The 22,986-nt window shown below is 37.4% G+C and overlaps 1 protein-coding gene across 9 annotated transcripts in view; it reads left to right on the forward strand.

Moving 5' to 3' along the window:
- The window catches only part of LOC104972343 (E3 ubiquitin-protein ligase TRIM38-like), a 182,372-nt gene that overhangs the window by 145,161 nt on the left and 14,225 nt on the right, over positions 1-22,986 (forward strand). For 7 of the 9 annotated variants that reach the window (XM_059880610.1, XM_059880614.1, XM_059880609.1 and 4 more), the window contains 6 exons: positions 8,047-8,067; positions 9,390-9,410; positions 10,854-10,874; positions 14,054-14,074; positions 15,421-15,441; positions 16,380-16,400. In XM_059880610.1, coding sequence (XP_059736593.1) covers positions 8,047-8,067; positions 9,390-9,410; positions 10,854-10,874; positions 14,054-14,074; positions 15,421-15,441; positions 16,380-16,400 — 126 coding nt within the window. Of the gene's footprint in view, positions 1-6,625; positions 6,864-8,046; positions 8,068-9,389; positions 9,411-10,853; positions 10,875-14,053; positions 14,075-15,420; positions 15,442-16,379; positions 16,401-20,563; positions 20,620-22,986 lie in introns of those variants that run through there. The other 2 variants (XR_009492558.1, XM_059880615.1) reach the window with 2 other exon arrangements.

The following is a 22,986-nucleotide window of genomic DNA, read 5'->3' on the forward strand; positions in this document are numbered from 1 at the left end:
GTAAAATTGACCAGTGAAGCCATCAAGTCCTGGACTTTGCTTCACTAGGGAATTTTTCTTACTGATTCAATCTCCTCATTAGAAATTGGTCTGTTAAGATTTCTATTTCTTCCAGTCTTGGGTAGGTTGTATATTTCTAAGAGGGTTTGTTTTCCTTCTAAGTTGTCCAGTTTGTTGGCATATAGATGTTCATATAACCTCTTACTGCCTTCTGCATTTCTGTAATAATAATTGTAATGTCCACTTTTTTCATCTATAATTTTATTGATTTGCAGCCTTTCTTTTTTCACTGATTATTCTCAATAAAAGTTTGTCAATTTTAACTTTCCAAAACATTAACTCAGTTTGGTTTATCCTTTCAATTGTTTTTCTATTCTTTATTGCTTTGGCTTTAACTATTATTATTTCCTTTCTTCTTTCAACTTTTAGCTCAATTTGCTTTTTCTCGTTGCATAAGACATAGGGTTTGGTTTTTATTTGGGGATTTTTTTTCATTTTTTTATTATAATGGGTTATTATTGCTATGAACTTCCCGCTTAGATCTGCTTTTGCTACATTCCATGAGTTCTGATATGTTGTGTTTTCATGTTCTTTGTCTCAAGAAAATGTATGGCCCCTTAAATTCTTCATTGATCCATTAGCTTTTAATGAGTGTTGTTTAATTTCATGCATTTGTAAATTTTCCAGTTTTCTATTTCTTATTGATTTTTGGACTCATCTTATTGGTAGTTCCATACCATTGTGAGCAGACAAAATATTTAGTAGGATTTCAGTCTTCTTGAATTTGCTAAGACTTTGTTTTGTGGCCCAATATATGATCTAAATATAAAATATTCCATGTGTGATTCTGAAGAATATGTATTTTCTGTTGATGGATAAGTGTTCTTGATATATTTGTGAGGTTTATTTGGCTTATAGTGTTGTTCAGATCCACTGTTTCCTAATTGATTGCCTATGTGATCTATTCATTGTTGGGAGTGAGGTATTCAAGTACCCCACTACTGTTGTATTGCTATTTATTTCTCCTTTTATCTCTGTGAATATGTGTCTTGTATATTTAGGTGCTACAAAATTAGACACATAGACATTTATAATTTTTATATCTTCAGAATTAACCCCCTTTTTCACTATGTAATGAAATATATATGTCTCATTTTCCTCTTTTTGGCTTGAAATGTCTTTTTCCGTCCCTTCACCTTCAATCCATGTGTGTCTTTAAGGTGAAAGTGGGTCTCTTGTAGGTAACATAAAATTGAATCTATCTTTTTTTAAATTAGTTTTTCCATTCAGCCGCTCTATGTCTTTTGATTGGAATATTTATTTATATTTAACATAACTGTTGATCAGTTCAGTCCAGTTCAGTCGCTCAGTCATGTCCGACTTTTTGCGACCCCATGAATCGCAGCACACCAGGCCTCCCTGTCCATCACCAACTCCCGGAGTTCACGCAGGCTCAGTCCATTGAGTCAGTGATGCCATCCAGCCATCTCATCCTCTGTCGTCCCCTTCTCCTCCTGTCCCCAATCCCTTCCAGCATCAGAGTCTTTTCCAATGAGTCAACTCTTCGCATGAGGTGGCCAAAGTACTGGAGTTTCAGCTGTAGCATCATTCCTTCCAAAGAAATTCCAGGGCTGATCTCCTTCAGAATGGCCTGGTTGGATCTCCTTGCAGTCCAAGGGACAATCAAGAGTCTTCTCCAACACCACAGTTCAAAAGCATCAATTCTTTGGTGCTCAGCCTTCTTCACAGTCCAACTCTCACACCCATACATGACCACAGGAAAAACCATAGCCTTGACTAGACGGACCTTTGTTGGCAAAGTAATGTCTCTGCTTTTCAATATGCTGTCTAGGTTGGACATAACTTTCCTTCCAAGGAGTAAGCGTCTTTTAATTTCATGGCTGCAATCACCATCTGTAGTAATTTGGGAGCCCCCAAAAATAAAGTCTGACACTCTTTCCACTGTTTCCACATCTATTTCCCATGAAGTGATGGGACCGGATGCCATGATCTTCATTTTCTGCATGTTGAGCTTTAAGCCAACTTTTTCACTCCCCACTTTCACATTCATCAAGAGGCTTTTGAGTTCCTCTTCACTTTCTGCCATAAGGGTGGTGTTATCTGCATATCTGAGTTTATTGATATTTCTCCTGGCAATCTTGATTCCAGATTGCGTTTCTTTCAGTCCAGCATTTCTCATGATGTATTCTGCATATAAGTTAAATAAGCAGGATGACAATATACAGCCTTGACATACTCCTTTTTCTATTTGGAAACAGTCTGTTGTTCCATGTCCAGTTCTAACTGTTGCTTCCTGACCTGCATACATATTTCTCAAGAGGCAGATCAGGTGGTCTGGTATTCCCATCTCTTTCAGAATTTTCCAGTTTATTGTGATCCACACAGTCAAAGGCTTTGGCATAGTCAATAAAGCAGATGTTTTTCTGGAACTCTCTTGCTTTTTCCATGATCCAGTGGATGTTGGCAATTTGATCTCTGGTTCCTCTGCCTTTTCTAAAACCAGCTTGAACATCAGGAAGTTCACAGTTCACATATTGCTGAAGCCTGGCTTGGAGAATTTTGAGCATTACTTTACTAGCGTGTGAGATGAGTGCAACTGTGCAGTAGTTTGAGCATTCTTTGGCATTGCCTTTCTTTGGGAGTGGAATGAAAACTGACCTTTTCCAGTCCTGTGGCCACTGCTGAGTTTTCCAAATTTGCTGGCATATTGAGTGCAGCACTTTCACAGCATCATCTTTCAGGATTTGAAAGAGCTCAACTGGAATTCCATCACCTCCACTAGCTTTGTTCGTAGTGATGCTTTCTAAGGCCCACTTGACTTCACATTCCAGTATGTCTGGCTCTAGGTCAGTGATCAACCATCGTGATTATCTGGGTCATAAAGATCTTTTTTGTACAGTTCTTCTGTGTATTCTTGCCACCTCTTCTTAATCTCTTCTGCTTCTGTTAGGTCCATACCATTTCTGTCCTTTATCGAGCCCATCTTTGCATGAAATGTTCCTTGGTATCTCTAATTTTCTTGAAGAGATCTCTAGTCTCTCCCATTCTGTTGTTTTCCTCTATTTCTTTGCATTGATTGCTGAAGAAGGCTTTCTTATCTCTTCTTGCTATTCTTTGGAACTCTGCATTCGGAAGCTTATATCTTTCCTTTTCTGCTTTGCTTTTCGCTTCTCTTCTTTTCACAGCTATTTGTAAGGCCTCCCTAGACAGCCATTTTGCTTTTTTGCATTTCTTTTCCATGGGGATGGTCTTGATCCCTGTCTCCTGTACAATGTCATGAACCTCATTCCATAGTTCATCAGGCACTCTATCTATCAGATCTAGTCCCTTAAATCTATTTCTCACTTCCACTGTATAATCATAAGGGATTTGATTTAGGTCATACCTTAATGGTCTAGTGGTTTTCCCTACTTTCCTAAATTTCAGGCTGAATTTGGTAATAAGGAGTTCATGATCTGAGCCACAGTCAGCTCCCAGTCTTGTTTTTGCTGACTGTATAGAGCTTCTCCATCTTTGGCTGCAAAGAATGTAATCAGTCTGATTTCGGATGTCCATGTGTAGAGTCTTCTCTTGTGCTTTTGGAAGAGGGTGTTTGCTATGACCAGTGCATTCTCTTGGCAAAACTCTATTAGTCTTTTCCCTGCTTCATTCCGTATTCCAAGACCAAATTTGCCTGTTACTCCAGGTGTTTCTTGACTTCCTACTTTTGCATTGCAGTCCCCTATAATGAAAAGGACATCTTTTTCGGGTGTTAGTTTTAAAACGTCTTGTAGGTCTTCATAGAACTGTTCAACTTCAGCTTCTTCAGTGTTACTGGTTGGGGCATAGAATTGAATTACTGTGGTATTGAATGGTTTGCCTTGGAAATGAACAGAGATCATTCTGTCATTTTTGAGATTGCATCCAAGTACTGCATTTCGGACTCTTTTGTTGACCATGATAGCTACTCCATTTCTTCTGAGGGATTCCTGCCCACAGTAGTAGATATAATGGTCATCTGAGTTAAATTCACCCATTCCAGTCCATTTTAGTTTGCTGATTCCTAGAATGTCGACTTTCACTCTTGCCATCTCTTGTTTGACTACTTCCAATTTGCCTTGATTCATGGACCTGACATTCCAGGTTCCTATGCAATATTGCTCTTACAGCATTGGACCTTGCTTCTATCACCAGTCACATCCACGACTGGGTATTGTTTTCGCTTTGGCTCCATCCTTTCATTCTTTCTGGAGTTATTTCTCTACTGATCCCCAGTAGCATATTGGGCACCTACTGACCTGGGGAGTTCCTCTTTCAGCATCCTATAATTTTGCTTTTTCATACTGTTTATGGGGTTCTCAAGGCAAGAATGCTGAAGTGGTTTGCCATTCCATTCTCTAGTGGACCACATTTTGTCAGACCTCTCCACCATGACCCGCCCATCTTGGGTTGCCCCACAGGCATGGCTTAGTTTCATTGAGTTAGACAAGGCTGTGGTCCTAGTGTGATTAGATTGACTAGTTTTCTGTGAGTATGGTTTCAGTGTGTCTGCCCTCTGATGCCCTCTTGCAACACCTACCATCTTACTTGGGTTTCTCTTACCTTGGGCGTGGGGTATCTCTTCACATCTGCTCCAGCAAAGCAGAGCCCTTGCTCCTTACTTTGGATGAGGGGTATCTCCTCACCACCGCCCTTCCTGACCTTCAACGTGGGATAGCTCCTCTAGGCCCTCTGTGCCCACGCAGCCACCGCTCCTTGGACGTGGGGTTGGTCCTCCCGGCCGCCGCCCCTGGCCTCCGGCATAGGGTCGTGGGGTAGCTCCTCCCGGCCGCTGCCCCTGACCTCGCACGCGGGGTAGCTCCTCTCGGCAGTTCCTGCGCTGTCGCAGCCTGGCACTCTCAGCCGCTGCCCCTGACCTCGGACGTGGGGTAACTCCTCTTGGCCACTGCCCTTCAGGCATAGGGTCCTCCTGGCTTCTGCCCCTGACCTCCGACGTCGGGTAGCTCCTCTCAGCTGTGCTTTAGCGCACCAGTTGCAGCCGCCCGCGCTTTAGCGCGCCGGTCGCAGCCACCAGCGCTTTAGCGTGCTGGTTGGATAGGTAAAAACTTACTAGTGCCATTTTGTTAATTGTTTTTCCGTTATTCTGTAGGTCTGTTGTTCCCTGTTTCTTACTCTGTTTTGCATGTGTATATATGTGTGTTGATGTCTTTTTTTTATCAGTATGATTTAATTTCTTTATCATATTCTTTTGCATAATTATTACAGATTTTGTTTCCCTTTGGGTTACTATGAAGTTTACATAAAATATCTTAAATTATAACACCCTATTTCAAGCTGATAATAACATAACTTCAGAAGAATTCCTAAACCTTACACTTTTTGCTTCTTCACCTCACGTTTTGCTGCTAAGTCACTTCAGTTGTGTCCAACTCTGTGCGACCCCATAGACGGAAGCCCACCAGGCTCCCCCGTCCCTGGGGTTCTCCAGGCAAGAACACTGGAGCGGGTTGCCATTTCCTTCTCTAATGCATGAAAGTGAAAAGTGAAAATGAAGTCGCTCAGTTGTGTCTGACTCCACAGGATTTTCTGGGCAAGAGTACTGGAGTGGTTTGCCATTGCCTTCTCCCATCTCACAGTTTAGGTTATTGCTATTACAAGTTACATATTTTTTTAATATTTGTAACTAGCAACAGTTTGTTGTAGTTATGGCTATTTTACTACATTCATTATTTTAACTTTGAATTCTGAGTGAATTATGAATCACAATTATATTACCAAATTTAACTTTGACTATTTATCAATAATGATCAGTGAGCTTTCTGCTACCTTTTTATGCTATTGTCCCAAGATATTCCTAAAATGTTTTCATTAACACTAATACAATTACTAGTTTTAATATTTTTCTTTTCCCAGTGATATTTTTCCATTACATTTTCGTTTTCAGGAGTGAAATTTAGGAACATATATCTTTAATGAATGGAACAGGCTTCTTATGGGCTTCCCAAGTGGCTCAGTGGTAAAGAGCCAGCTTGCAAATTCAAGAGATTCAGGGCACTCAGGTTAAATCCCTGGATTGGGACATTCCCCTGGAGAAGGAAATGGCAACCCACTCCAATATTCCTGCCTGGAAAATTTTCAGAGATAGAGGAGCCTGATAAGCTATAGTCCAGGGATCACAAAAGAATCAGACACAACTGAGTGACTGAGCACACACAGGCGTCTTATGTACATGTACTAGTACAGTTATGGACACAAAGGTGTTTTAGTGTATACTTTCTCATCACTTTTTAAGTACCTATCTTATGTATGTGTACTCGTTTGCATTTTATTCTGAAAAAAAGAAAAAGTTCTAATGAAAAACAAAATATTTATACTAGTTATTCAAGAAGAATTCCTAGTCAGTCTCCTCTCAGTAGGTAATTTCCTATTTATTTCCTTTTGCATAAGAGGTAGGAGAATATAAAACAGTACTGCCTCTGATTGATCATCCGTAAGGTTCCTATTCTCATAAATAAGAATCAATTTGAACCATAAACTATAAAACTTTAAAAGTTTTTTATCCTCTTCCTTCCTGACATTGAGCCCTCACTTTGAACAAACTGGTTTTCTTTCTTTTATTTTTCAGATAAGAGTAAACAAGAAAAAGGCAAGTCCAATTAAGCTATTTCATTGTATACCTAGCCATGTTTCATCTGTTTCTTCTACCTTTGTCTTCAGTGTTCAATGATTATACTCCTCAGTTCCAACAGACATATTTTTCATGACTTAGTCTTGTTATCTTTCCAACTATAGTTTGCCATCATCATTTGTTATTACATTTTCCCCAATATTCTCTTTCATTTGTCTTAATCATTGAAACAATATAAACAGATTCATTCTGTTGTATAAATTTTGTTAATAATATATCTGAAAAGTTTTGTACTTTTAAAGCTTATGGTGTATAAATTTTCTCTAAAAAAGGTTCAAGCTGTTTGACTGAGGACCACTTCTACCAACATTTAATATCTCATTCCACTTCCTATCAAATAATTTGTTTGTTAGCTCATTCAGGTATGAATTAAAATAGAAGTTAAACTACAGTTAGGTTTCATTAAATAGGTGAACAGAGAAGTGAATAGAGGCGCCCAGGAACATAACCCTGCATTTTCTCTAGGACCAGTATTACCTACTTCAGTATTTTAAGCAACTTTATACAACATGTGTGTGTTCAACCAGTCAGTCATGTCCTACATGTTCTTCGTGGCCCCATGGGCTATAGCCCACAAGGCTCCTCTGTCCATGGGATTCTCCAGGCAAGAATACTGGAGTGGGTTGCCATTTCCTTCCCCAGGGGATCTTCCCAAACCAGAGATAGAATCCGCATCTCCTGCATTGGCAGGCAGATTCTTTACCACTAACGCCACCTGGTTATACAACATAGATATCACAAAAACAAGAATTGACTATATCACTATTGATAGCAGCCACAGATCTTATTAAAGCTAGCATAGCAAATAATAAAAGCCTAAACAATGTCAAAAGGGATTAAGAACACTTTTTAAAGGTAGTTATTTTATCTAATAGGAATTTCCAGGTGACTCAGTGGTAAAGAATTTGCCTGCCAGTGCAAAGACTCCAGTATGATCCTTGGGTAGGGAAGATCCCCTGGAGGAGGAAATGTTAGCCTGCTCCAGTATTCTTGCCCACAAAGTCCCATGGATAGAGGAGCCTGGCAGGCTACAGTTCATGAGGTTGCAAAGAGTCAGACACGACTGAGCAACTGAGCACAGCACACACATATTTTATCTAACATTTCTAAATTTTTCTCAGTTCAGTAAATTCTCTCTTTCACTCCTCTTTTCATTTTTGTAGACAATTCTCTGATAAATATGAGCTCTTAGACAGTGTGTGTGTGTGTATATGTGCATCTTTGCATGGAAAATATTTGTGTGTGTGTTTTTACCTGAAAACTAATGGGTTTACTTTTAAATTTAAAAATTGTAATATTTGATTTTTTCTGTTTCTTTCACAAAATATTTTCACTAATCTTTTCATTTTATTTTTCAGAGAGACCACAGAAAATATTCGGTAAATTTTCTGACAACTCATTACTCCCAAATCCTTTTATAATTATTCCTTTCTTGGTGTCTTTGAGATTATCTATCTTTTATCTATATGTCATCCATTGGCTCACTCTTCTCCTGGGTGTCTACACTTCCCTCCCCAAGTTTTTGGTTACCTCTCCTCTATTAACTTGTCTCCATTTCTTGTCCCTTCCTTCCATTTGTGCTCACTTTTTTCATTCCACACCATTTCTTCTCTATAAATACTGTCCTTTTTTTTTGTACCCAGAGACCTTCCACAGTTTCAATGAGAAGTCATGAGACAAATGGCATATGATTTTTATTCTATCTGTTTTTCTGGAAAATATTCAAACTTTGGACCTCTGTCACGTGCTCCAAATATTAGGGCTCATTTCTTTGCAATAGACACTTTTCAAAGTTTATTACTTATGAGACAATAAACATGTGATTAAATATCCCCACCAATTGTTCTATCAAAAATGTGTAAATTCTGATTTTATTTAATGGCCATTTGTAAGCATGAAGCTGTCTTCCACTGCAATCAATCTTTTTACCCAAGTGTTCACAAGTATATAGATATTTTACACAATTCCTACTCATATTTTTTCTACCAACTATAGTCATTCTCCTTATATTTTTGCATTTTGTTGGCATAGAATTTAACTATACCATATAAAATTCTTTTATGGATGTAGAAGCAATTTATATCTTTAATACATTTCTTGATAATATAGACCTATTACTTAAAAAGCTATTATCCTAGAATACTTCTGTAAGGTTATTGCCCTCCTTAATTTTAAAATTGCTTTTATGTTTCCAGGTTGAATAGAATTTAGGAATATACTTCTTTCATATATGTGGCAGGCTTCATATAACTACTGCTACAGATACAGTTTTGGTCAGATGAATGTTTATATTATATGCTTCCTCATCACTTTTTAAGTATCTGTCTTGTATGTGAACATGCTTGCACTTTGTTCTGAAAAAGAAGGTCTGTTGAAAGAATAATGATTGATTATATGTGTGTGTATATATATATAAACACACACACACACACATATATATATATATCCCAGAGGAAGTCATGTCTACTTTCTCTCAAGGTGTCACCACCTATCTTAACTGCTTTGCACAGTGGGTGAAAGTTGTACAGCAACGCTGCCTTTGATTGGTTTGATGGCTTTAGGAAACTTGTGGTCCCAATTCCCAGAAATATTAGCTTAAACTACAGAGTAAACTCAATGCTTCTAAAAATTTTATATTCATCTCTTCCTGACATTGTACTTTCATTTTGAATGTTAATTCTTTCTTATTTTTATTTTTCAGACAAGAAGGAACAGGGAAAAGGCAAGTTCCAATGATGTATTATTATTTCATATGTACACATATATCTGTTTCACTGAATAGGTCTGGATACTATGATCAACTTCCCAGAAATTCCTGTTCCCATTTCCAAGACTGTGATTTCTCTAAACAATTTCTCACTAAAAGAATGTAAAATGTCTTGAAAAAAAATAGCCATTTCCAGATTAGGTAGAAAATGTCAAACTTACTTTGGAATATCTTGTTAAATGAACAGCAAGGAAGCTACATTAGGCTTCTGGGGTCCTTTGAAGAGGACACAGGTTTCAACTTAAATAAGATCCCACTTCATAATGATTTTAGAGATTGAGCATCAAAGAAATACTGACTGGAAAATCTTAAACTCATCAAGCATGTTAAATATCTACATGTTGCTGATAATACACAGTTACATTGGTTAAGGTAGCAGGATATTAGAGAATTTATTCATTATTCTGTGTGTATGTGTTATTCACTCAGTCATGTCTGACTCTTTGCAACTCCATGGACTGTAGCCCACTAGGTTCCCCTGTCCATGGAATTCTCCAGGCAAGAATATGGAGTGGGTTGCCATTTCCTTCACCAGGGGATCTTCCTGACCCAGAGATTGAACCTGGGCCTCCTGCATTAAAATATATGTCTGCATTTTTAAACTTTATGATATTGAACTTTATTCAAGATAACTTGAGGCCATCTGATTTGGAACTGCCATCACTGCCACTTAATATTTCAATTTCCTTCTTTTCATGTAACAAGGCTATATATATCCATGGGTTGGGGCTTTTTGGGAGGCACTACTGGTAAAGAATTCACCTGCCAGTTCAGGAGACACAAGAGACTCTGGTTTGGTCCCTGGGCCAGGAAGATCCCCTGGAGAAGGAAATGGCAAAACCACTCCAGTATTCTTGCCTGGGAAATTCTATGAACAAAGGAGCCTGGCAGTCCCTGGGGTTGCAAAGGGTGGAACGAAACTGAGCACAGCACAACACAAGAACTTACCAAAGCTAACAAATCAAATAATAAAAGCCTCAGCTCAGTTCAGTTCAGTTCAGTCACTCAGTCGTGTCCGACTCTTTGCGACTCCATGAATTGCAGCACGCCAGGCCTCCCTGTCCATCAATAAAAGCCTAAATAATGCCAAAAAATGTCAAGAGCATATTTTAAGAGGTAACCACCACAACTAATATTTCTAAAAAATTTTCTCTTTCAGTAATTTCATTCCATTTCTAGTTTGATTTTTTTGTAAAATATTCTGTGGACAGAAGTGGGATTTCCTCCTCTGTTGGTACTTATGTGTGAGGTAGTGTGTATGTGAGTAAGTGTGTGTGTGTGCTTTTGCATGTTAATAGGTTTAATTTGGGGCTTATATTTAGAATTTTCAATACATTTAATTTTCTTCACATCTACTTCCCATGATATTTACATTTATCTTTGTATTTTATTTTTCAGAAGATCTTCCCCAAACAATTGGTAAATTTTCTCTGACATTTCCCATAACCATATAAATGACTGCTTTTTTGGTGTCTTTAGAGTTCCATTTTACCTATATGGTTTCCAGTGGCTCATTCTTCTGGATGTCTACGTGTCCCATTCACTTTATTTCTGCTCATGGTCTTCTCTCACATTATGTTCTCTTCATTTCTATTTCTATACTTTTCATTCATTCTCAATCCTTCTTTTTCATTCAATATCTGTACCTCCCTATAAACATTGATCTTGTGTTCTTCCAGAGACTTGTCATACTTATTGCATTATCAAGTTGGAGAGATGAAAGAAATTTGGCTGATATTCACATGGTTTCTATTCTATATATATTTTATGGACACTGCCCACTAATTTAGGACTTCTGTTTTATATAAGAAATATGAGAGCCAGTTAAGATGCAATTAATTATTCACCAAACTTTAACAAGAACCCTTATTAGCTAAATATAGTTTTACTCCCATTCATTGGTCAAATGTGAACTGGAGGCTTAGTCTTACATAGCCTGTGAATATGTTATTCAAGTGTTCTCAGGTATACAAATATTTTGCATAATCTTTCCTATCTTTTTTCTTTTAAATCAAAATGAATTTTGATTATACTTTCATTAACACAATTATGAATTCTGAAAATTTCAATTCCTTTTAAATGTTAAGAGAAAAACTTTCATATATTAAGGAAAGTTCATTGATTAATCTCTCAATTGAGAATGATGTAGGTCAATGACACAAAGACACTGGAATTTTTCCAAAAATTTTTATAATATAATACAAATATAATCATTTAAAGTTTAACATTCTCCATTTCTAATGGTATTTTTCCATTTTTTTGTCAGACTGAATAGGTTTGAAATACATCTACTTGATAAATAGATTTGGTTAGAGGGATGCTTTTACTATTTTCTTCCTCATCTCTTAACAACCTATCTTTGTGTTTTGTGTATTTGTACTCTGTTTTAAAATGAAAGAAGTGCCTCTAAAAGACCACGGATTGATATTGTTTATCCAACAAAGTTATATCAACTTCCTCTCATGATCAGTTTTCTGTTTAGCTCTTGTGAACCAAGTCCATACGGAAGTAAAAGAATATTGCCTCTGATTGGTGAGGTGGCTTTGGAATCTTCCAATTCCAGTTCTTAGAATTATTGGTCAGTTTGAACTGTAGAGAAAATTATGGAAGTGTTTCAAATTTTTATCCTCTTCACTTACTGATATGTATCCTCATTTTGAATGTAGATTGATTGTTTTTCTTTTTATATTAGTATAAGTGTAAACAGAAAAAAGACTAGTCCTAGTAATGTGTGCCTAGTCATGCTTTCATGTGTCTTTTGCACCTGTCTTTAAGTATCAATGATCATCATCTTCTATTCCTGTATCTGTATATTTTGTCATGATTTTGTTTCATTATTTTGAGTATGCCATTTCTCTTTTTAATTCACTTTCCTGTATTATTATTGCTCTGGATTGTCCTGCATTTCAACACTTGTAGACAAATACTTTTGTCAAGTAAATTATATTAATAGTATGTCTCTGATGTTTTGTCATTTTTAGAATGGCTAATGTATAGGTGTATCCCAAGATAATTCAAGAACCCCTTTCACTGTCATCTCACACAGCATTCACCTTCTATTAATGTGATTTAGATAAGATAAGCTTCATTCAAGTACATGCTAAAATATAAACTTGCACAAAACAAATTCAATATTAATGGGTTCATGAAAATGTTATGAATAGAGATTCCTAGAAACCTAACACAGATTTCCTTCTGGAATAGTGTTTCACTATACTGGAACAGTGACTTTTGGTGACTATACATGACAAAGCTACTGCAATAACCAGAATGACTTATATATATATTTCATGGAAGTCAAAGAATATATAAAGTTAACAATTGAATAATAAAAGCCTGCTGCTGCTGCTGCTGCTAAGTCGCTTCAGTCATGTCCCACTCTGTGCGACCCCATAGACGGCAGACCACCAGGCTTCCCCGTCCCTGGGATTCTCCAGGCAAGAACACTGGAGTGGGTTGCAATTTCCTTCTCCAATGCATGAAAGTGAAAAATGAAAGTGAAGTCGTCCAGACGTGTCCAACTCTAGTGACCCCATGGACTGCAGCCTACCAGGCTCCTCCATCCATGGGATTTTCTAGGCAAAAGTACTGGAGTGGGGTGCCATTGCCTTCTCCAATAAAAGCCTAAATAAGGCTAAAAACAGATCAATAGTATTTTTATAAGGTAAAGAGCAGAACTAATGTGCCCCTGAATTTTTTTTATCTCAATTCACTAAATTCAGTCCTTTCCCCCCTTTAACATTTGAAATATATTTTCTGGACACAAGTGATCCTTCAACCACTGTTGGTTCACAAGTGTGTGCAGGCACACATATGTGTGTGTTTATCTGTATTCTGATACATTTAACTTTCAGTTCAGTTCAGTTCTGGATTTCCCTTGTGGCTCAGCTGGTAAAGGATCCACCTACAGTGCAGGAGACCTGGGTTCAGTCCCTGGTTTGGGAAGATCCCCTGGAGAAAGGAAAGGCTACCCACTCCAGTATTCTGGCAGGGAGATTTACATGGACTATGTCCATGGGGTTGCAAACAGTCGGACATGACTGAACAACTTTCACTTTCAGTTCAGTCTCTCAGTCGTGTCCGACTCTTTGCCACCCCATGGACTGCAGCACGCCAGGCTTCCCTGTCCATCACCAACTGCCAGAGTTTACTCAAACTCATGTCCATCGAGTCAGTGATACCATCCAACCATCTCATCCTCTGTCATCCCCTTCTTCTCTCACCTTCAATCTTTCCCAGCATCAGGGTATTGTCAAATGAGACAATTCTTTGCATCAGGTGGCCAAAGCATTGGAGTTTCAGCTTCAGCATCAGTCCTTCCAATGAATATTCAGGATTGAATTCCTTTAGGATTGACTGGTTGGATCTCCTTGCTGTCCAAGGAATTCTCAAAAGTCTTCTCCAACACCACAGTTCAAAAGCATCAATTCTTTAGCACTCAGTTTTCTTTATAGCCCAAATCTCAAATCATTATAGTCCAACTCTCACATTTAGTCCAATTTTCACATTTAATACATGGATATTTTTCAATAAATTTGAATTTTATTTGATTTTGTTTCCTATGTTATTTACATTGTTCTCTCCATTATGTTTTTCAGAAGAACTTCAGAAAAAACTGGGTAAATTATCTCTGATAACTTTTTATTCCATTGTCCTTTTTAAATGACTGCTTTCTTGATGTTTTTAACATTCCATGACTTTTTACCAAATGTGATCTATTGGTTCATTCTTCTTTTGTATGTCTACTGCTCCTTCTTCAGGGTTTTTGTTTGTTTATGGACTTCTACATTAAATACTGTCCATTTCCATTTTCCTACTTTCTATCATTTCCTCATTCTTTTTTTTTTTCTTCATTCCATACTGCCCCTTTCTAGAAACATTGGCTTCTCCTGTCTTCCACTGACTTGCCATTGATCCTTTATTAGTTTTGTAAGATAAGGGGATTGACTAGGCCAACAGATGTATGAGTTCCAGTCTGTACATACTGTTTTGAAAACATCCATTAACTTAGGGTCACTGTACATATTCCAAGTTCAAGAAGCCATTACTGTACAATTGATATTTTCCCAAGATAAAAGAAGATTTCAGATTTCATGAGTGAAGTTTCTTCCTGCATTATCCTGTCAAAGACTGTATAAATTCCACTGGCATTCACAGGTCACCTATGACCTTGGATCTCACTCTTTCACTGCCCTTGATCATATTACTCAAGTGTTCTCAGTCATACAAATATTTTACACAATTTTTTCTGGCTATTTTCCAAACTATAATAAATGTTCTTATTCTTTTGCACTTTCGGTCACACAGTTATTAATTCTATGAACTGCAATACCTATTAAATGTTTGTAGAAGGATATTATATCAAGAAAATTTCATGTGTCTTCAATTCAAAATTCTTTGTGAATGACACAAAAAGCTATTTTCCTAACATGATTCTGAAAGATTTTTTCATAAAACATCAATATAATCACTAAAAGTTCAGCATCTTTCTTTTCCAAATTTTAAATTATATTTCTGTTTACAGGTTGAATATAGTTTGGGAACTTATATCTTTAATGCATGTAGCAGGTTCCATGTAATTACTACAACAGATGCAGTTTTGACTAATGAGTACATTTTCTATAGGCTTTTCATTACATTTTAAGTTCCTATGTCATATTTGTGTATGTTAATATGGTATTTTAGTCTGAAAAAGAGGAGATAGCCCAATGAAGGATGATTGACATTATTTATCCTATGGTTTCATTTCTTAATTCCTTTTGCACTAAGGGGTTGTATGGAAAACAGCATTGCCTTTCATTGGGTTAGATGGTCTTTGCAAATTTTTAGTTCCAATATTTTAGAAATAACCATCAATTCTTTTAAAGAAGTAAAGCTCATAGGATTTCAAATTTTTCTACTCTTTTCTCCCTAATACTGTGTTTTCATTTTTAATGAATTGGTTTTTCTTTCTTCTATTTTTCAGATAAATATAAACAGGAAAAAGGTAAATGCCATTAATATGTTTCACTTCATGCCTAGGCAATGTTTTCCTGCTTATTTTACCTTCGTCTTCAACTTCAATAATTATCTTCCTCAATGCCAATGTGCATATAGTTTTACATGTTCATGCTTTTTTATTATTTTATTTTTTCAAATAAAATTAACTCTCTTCACCTGTAATTCAGATACAGTATTTGAAAGGTAATGCTTCTTCATCATTTCTTACGTATCTGTTTCATTATTACTGATTTTTCCTGTTACTGCAAACTCTGCATGTATTTTCTTTCTGCTGAGTAAATTTTAGTAACAATTTATCTGTAATATTTTGGTATTTTTTAAGGTTTCTGATCTGAACTTTATGTCTTTTGATTTATAACAGCCTTCACTGTCATTTAATACCTTATTTCCATTTCTTTCATCTGACTATTTTTAAGATAAGTTGCATTTAGGTATGAGTTAAAATCAAAAGCATAAAATAAGATGATGCTTTAATTGGTTGAAAAAATGTTGTGAATAAATGCATCCATGAACTTAACCCTGTAATTATAACTGACATATAATTAAGAGCAAAGAACTTATAAGCACTAAGAACTTCTGTAAACATCCATAATTTCAAAAGGGATCAAGAAAAATTGTATAATGATCAGAACAAAAATTCCAGCTTGTTTTCAATTCAGAAAATTCATTCATTTCCTCCTTCTTCATCTTTTGAAGAGTATTCTTGGCACAAAAGGGAGCTTTCAGCCAAGTGTATGTGTGTCTATGTGTGTGTGTGTGTGTGTGTTCACATGTGTGTGTGCATGCACGTATGTATTCATGCATATGCATGTGTTTACATGGGTCATTATAGGTTTAATATTAAACACATCCTTTCAATAAATGTGCATTTTATTCATATTTCTTTCTCATAAAATTTACAGTGATCTTTCCTTTTTTTTTCAGAAGAACTTCAGAAAAAATCAGGTAAATTTTCTCTAACGTCCACGTCTTCCTAAAACACTTTTAAATAACTACTTTCTTGATATCTTTCTATTCCATGCCTTTTTATAAACATGTCACCTTTTGGCTCACTCTGGATGTCTCCTGTTCCCACATGAATTTTGCATTATAAACTTTGTTCATATTAAGTGCTATTCATTTTGTTTCCCTGCCTTCATTCTTCCTATTCCTTCTTTTTTTTAATTTCATACCTGATCTTCCCCCACATGCACTTGCCTCTTCTGTTTCTAGAAACTTGCAAAAGTTTCTCTATGAAATTTATGCAATGTAGGAGCTTAGGCTGATAGGCACATGGTTTCTACACTATATATGTATTTCTTGAAAATACCCAAAATTTGGACATCTGTATTCTAAATCTATTACTATTACTATCTAAGGCCTATTACTATGAAATTGATACTTTCTCATACTTTAGGAGATGAGAGGAAGTCTCCAAACTTGCTGATTAAAGTTTCTTTCTATATTGTTCTTTCAACTACTGTGTGAATTCAGATATAATTCCTTGGTCAAAATTCATTCTTACACTACACTGAACATATTATCCCAGAGTTTCCAGGTATATATTATTTTACTTAAGTTTTCTTAAATTTTTAAACTTTTCAACCACAAAAATTTTTCTTCACCTTTTTCATTTTTATTATCAGATCAACAAACTGTAATTCCTTTCAAATACTTATAGGAGGATTTTAATTTTAAGGAAAGTTCAAATATAATATATCTCTCAATTTTGAATTTTGTGTGTGAATCACATATGAAGCATGATTCCTGAGATATTTCCAAAAGATTTTTTAGTGAAACACTAATGTAATTATCATGTTTTATAACCTTTTTTTCTAAAGACATTCAAATATATTTTTGTTTTTAGAGGGAATTGAATTTAAGAATATGTCTCTTTAATGATACACTAGTTTTCATATACTAAAAGATAACCTGAGGCACAATATCATTTTCAAGGGTTTATCTGAGTAAACATCAATTCAAATTGGCAGCACTAAACTGAAAGTGGTTAAGTGTGCTCTACCAAAAGAAACTAGGGGCAAGCTCTTTATAGAGAAAATGATGCAGAAGCAAAGCAATTATTTTACTGGTCATAGCTTAAACTGTTGCCTTATTTATGAAAGCTTATTTGACTGTGATTGGCTGTTGTTAAGTTCTATTTTCTTGGATTGAAGGGCCTTGACTCTGGCTTCAGCTCGGTTTAGTCATTTAGTCGTGTCCAACTCTTTGTAACCCCATAAACTGCAGCACACAAGACTTTCCTGTCCATCACCAACTCCCAGAGCTTGCTCAAATTCATGTCCATCAAGTCACTGATGCCATCCAACCATCTCATCATCTGTCATCCCCTTCTCCTCCTATCTTCAATTTTGTCCAGCATCAGGGTCTTTTCTAATAAGTCACTTCTTTTCATCAGGTGGCCAAAGTATTTGAGCTTCAGCTTCAGCATCAGTCCTTCCAATGAACATTCAGGACTGATTTCCTTTAGGTTTGACTGGTTGGATCTCCTTGCAATCCAAGGGACTCTCAAGAGTCTTCTCCACCACCACAGTTCAAAAGCATCATTTCTTCAGTGCTCAGCTTTCTTTATGGTCCAACTCTCACATCCACACATGACTACTGGAAGAACCATAATTTTGACTAGACAGACTTTTGTAGGCAAAGTAATGTCTCTGCTTTTTAAGATGCTGTCTAGGTTGGTCATAGCTTTTCTTCCAAGAAGCATGTGTCCTTTAATTTCTTGGCTTCAGTTGCCATCTGCAGTGATTTTGGAGCCCAAGAAAATAAAGTCACTGTTTGCCCATCTATTTGCCATGAAGTGATGGGACTGAATGCCATGATCTTTTTTTGAAAGCTGAGTTTTAAGCCAGATTTTTCACTCTCCTCTTTCACTTTCATCAAGAGGCTCTTTAGTTCCTCTTCAATTTGTGCCATAAGAGTAGTGTCATCTGCATATCTGAGGTTATTGATATTTCTCCCAGTAATCTTGATCCCAGCTTGTGATTTATCCAGCCCAGCATTTTGCATGATGTACTCTGCATACAAGTTAAAGAGGCAGGGTGACAATATACAGGTTGGATGAACTCCTTCCCCAATTTGGAACCAGTCCATTGTTCTATTCCAGTTCTAACTGTTGCTTCTTGACCTGCATACAGATTTCTCAGGAGGCAGATAACAAGGTCTTATATTCCAATCTCTTGAAGAATTTTCCACAGTTTGTTGTGATCCACACAGCCAAAATCTTTGGCGTAGTCAAATGAAGCAGAAGTAGATGTTTTCTGGAATTCTCTTGCTTTTTCTATGATCCAGTGGATGATGGCAATTTGATATCTGGTTCCTCTGCCTTTTCTAAAACGAGCTCGAACATCTGGATGTTCTTAGTTCACATATTGGTAAAGCCTTGCTTGGAGAATTTTGAGAATTACTTTGCTAGTGTGTGAGATGAGTGCAATTGTGTGGTAGTTTGAGCATTCTTTGGCATTGCCTATCTTTGGGATTGGAATGAAAACTGACCTTTTCCAGTCCTGTGGCCACTGCTGAGTTTTCCAAATTTGCTGGCATATTAAGTGCAGCACTTTCACAGCATCATCCTTCAAGATTTGAAATAGCTCAGCTGCAATTCCATCACCTCCACTAGCTTTGTTCATAGTGATGCTTCCTAAGGCCCACTTGGCTTCACACTCCAGGATGTCTGGCTCTAGGTGAGTGATCACACCATCATGGTTATCTAGGTCATTAATATCTTTTTTGTATAATTCTGTGTATTCTTGCCACCTCTCCTTAATCTCCTCTGCTTCTGTTAGTTCCATACCTTTCCTAGCTTAGGTTTTGCTTATATAAGTTATCAAAACATTAAAGCCATTTCACTCTAATGGTCTGTGTTTAAATATTGAACACATATGACTACTGCTGCAGATACAGTTTTGGATAAATGAGTGCTTTTACCATGCAATTCCCTATCATTTTTTGAGCGCCTGTCTAGTGTGTATCTGCATATTTGCATTTCTTTCTTGTTCCTACATCTGGAACATATACCTCTGCTGCTTCATCTTATCTGAAGTTCTGTTTGTGTTTTTATGTATGTTAGAATTGGACATAACTGAGCAACAAACACACACACACACGCAGAGGTTAGCTACATTCCTCGACCTTGGAGAAGTGATCCTCTGTAGGGGATGTCTTAGGTGTCCCAGTAGAGCACTCCCCTCGCACTACTCAAGGTTCAGGGATCAACTGGTCCCAGGGTAAGGTCTGATCTGTTTTTTTTTGTTTTTTTTTTTTATTTAATGGGAGAAAATCGCTTTACAAGGTTGTGTTGGTTTCTGATATACAGCACAGCTAATAAGCCATAACTATACATATATCACCTACCTCTTGAGCATCCCTCCCCTCCCCCCATTTCATCCCTCTAGGTCATCACAGAGTGCCAGGCTGGGCTCCCTGTGTTGCACAGCAACTTCTCACCAGCTATCTATTTTACACATTTGTTGTTCGGTCGCTCAGTTGTGTCCGACTGTTTGCAACTCCATGAATGGCAGACTTGTCAGGCTTCCCTGTCCTTCACTATCTCCCAGAGTTTGCTCAAACTTATGTCCATTGAGTCGGTGATGCATCCAACCATCTCATCTTCTGTCGCCCCCTTCTCCTCTGCCCTCAAATTTTCCCAGCATCAGGGTCCTTTCCCAGAGTCAGCTGTTCACGTAGTAGTGTATATTGCAGGCTCAGTTCCACTGATTGTGGGATTGTGGTTTTCTTGCTTCTGGCATCTGCTCCCTGGTAGATGAGTCTGGTCTAGAGGTTTGTGTAGGCTTTCTGGCAGGAGGGGCCAATGCCTGACCACTGATGAGTAGAGCTAGGTCCTGGCCCTCTGGTGGGTAGAGCCATGTCAAGGGATGTATCTAGAGGTGGCTGTGGGCTTAAAAAATCTTTGGACAGCCTGTCTGCTGATTGGTGGGGCTATATTTCCCCCAGTTGGTTGTTTGGCCTGAAGCATCCCAGCACTGGCTCCTACCAACTGTTGGGTGGGGCCAGAACTTGGTGTTAATGACCTAAGCAAGATGTCAACCTCCAGTGAGAGTTCATGCACATGAATACTCCCCAATATATCCACCGCTGTGTCTATTCCCCAGAGTAAGCTACAGCTGTGCCTGCCTTATGTTCCCAGGACAACTTCCAAGACCAGCAGGTAAGTCTGGCCCAGGCTCCTGTGAAGTTACTGTGCCCTCAGTACTGGTACATTTGAGATTTTGTGTGCACCCTTTAAGAATGAAGCCTCTTGTCCCCCAGTCCTGTGGCGCCCCTGCAATTTAAGCCCCACTGGCCTTCAAAGTCAAGTAATTTGGGAGCTCCTCTTCCTGATACCAAACCCCCAGGCTGCAGAGACATGGGATTCAGAACTCTCACTCTTGTGGGAAAACCTGTGCAATACAACCATTCTCTAGTTTTGGGGTCACCCACTCAGGGGATTTTGGACTTGATTATATCACAATTGTGCCCCTCCTACCATCTCAATGTGATTTCTTCTTTGTGTTTTTAGTTATAGAAAATCTGTTTGGTAAGTCCCAGTGCCTTTTATTGATGGTTGTTTAGCAGATAGTTGTGGTTTTGGTGTGCTCATGAGAGGAGAGGAGTTCAGGGTTTTTCTACTCCACCATCTTGTAAGCAATCTTCCTGCATTTTTTTCTTAAAAAGGTGACAGTTCAATTGAAGATGAATGATTGATATAATTTACCCCAGACAAATCTTATGATATCTCCTCTCAGGTTTTGTTTCCTGTCTTAATTCCTTCTTTTGTGTAAGGGATGGGGGTCATGTAAAACACTATAGCCTTTTATTGGCCTTTGAGATGGCCTTTGAACCCTGTAGTTTCAACTTGTCAAAGATAGGAGTCATTTTGAAAACTATGGATGTGTTTCAAATTTTTGTCCTTTTCCTTCCTGACAGAGTGACTTGTTTTTAAATGAATTGGTTCTTTCTTTTTTTATTTTCTGCTGAGTATGAACAATGAAAAAGTTAATCCCATTTATGTAGTTTACTCTGTTATTTAGTCATTATGTCACCTCTTGTTGTTGTTCAGATGCTAAGTCATGTCTGATTCCTTGTGACTCCATGGACTACAGCACGCCAGTCTCCCCTACCTTCCACTATCACCTTGAGTTTGCTCAAATCATGTGCATTGAGTTAACGATGCTATCCAACCATCTCATCCTCTGTCATCCCCTTCTCCTTTTGCCTCCAACATTTCCCAGCATCAGGGTCTTTTCCAATGAGTCAGCTCTTTGGAGACCAAAGTATCTCAGCTTCAGCTTCAGCATCAGTCCTTCCAATGAATACTCAGGGTTGATTTCCTTTAGGATTGACCGGTTTGCTCTCCTTGTACTTATTTCTTCAACTATCAAAGAATACTTTCTGCAATTCCAATCTACATATGCATTAAATGATTTTTTCTGATGATCCTGTGATTCCAACTGAAGTTTTGCATCTTCATTTGTTATTCAGTTTTCACCATTATTGTTGGCATAATTTATCCTGCCATTCCAATCTATGTATACAGATCTTTTCTGTAAAATAAATTTTTATTAATAATATACTTTAGAAGTTTATGGTATTTTTTAGAAAACTGTTTTGCTACCTTTATCCAAGATAAGCTCAGGTAATATTATTAGAGCCCACTTCACCTGCCTTTTAATATTTTATTTCCCTTCCTTTCATTTCATTGCATAGAAATTATAAGAAATTTTCTCCATGGGAATTGTATAATAGTATCCTCATTTTTCCTATGAGGAAAATTGGGTTAGAAGGCATAAAAATTCAAGAAGGTTATAACTTGAGAGACATGAATGAGTATTAATAAATGGTTAAGTCTAGAGAATACAGGAATGATGGGGAAAGGAGGAAGCAGTAAAATTAACACCACCAAAGAGGTTTCTTCAAAGAATGTAGGAAAAGCACATATGTACTTTTATGTCATCATTGTTGTTTAGTCTCTAAGTTGTACCCAACTCTTTTGCAACCCCGTGGACTGTAGCCCACCAGGCTCTTCTGTCCATAGAATTCTCAAGGGAAGAATACTGGATAAGGTTGCTATTTTCTTCTTCAGGGAGAGAATCTCCTGCAGCAGATTCTTTACTACTGAGCCACCAGGAAAGCCCCGTACTTTTATGTAAATATTATATAAAAGCTTAAAATTTATAACATGCAAGAATGCCCAAGATACTTTTTACAACACATGAATTCTAGACAAGAGCTTATCTCTTGAAATGTATATGTAAGTTTTTTAAAGGACTCTAATAAAACCTGAAAGTGAAGTGAAAGTGTTATTCACTCAGTCATGTCTCACTCTTTACGACCCCATGGACTGTAGCCCACCAGGCCTCTCTGTTCATGGAATGCTCCAGGCAACAATACTGGAATGGGTAGCCATTCCCATCTCCAGGGAATCTTCCCCACCCAGGGATCAAACCTGAGTCTCCCTCATTGCATGCAATTCTTTATCATCTGAGCCACCAGGGAAATCCCATAAAGCCTAAAGTTGCGTTATAGGAATAAAATT

This window comes from Bos taurus, chromosome 23, assembly GCF_002263795.3.
Source record: "Bos taurus isolate L1 Dominette 01449 registration number 42190680 breed Hereford chromosome 23, ARS-UCD2.0, whole genome shotgun sequence".
NCBI classification, from domain to species: Eukaryota; Metazoa; Chordata; class Mammalia; order Artiodactyla; family Bovidae; genus Bos; species Bos taurus.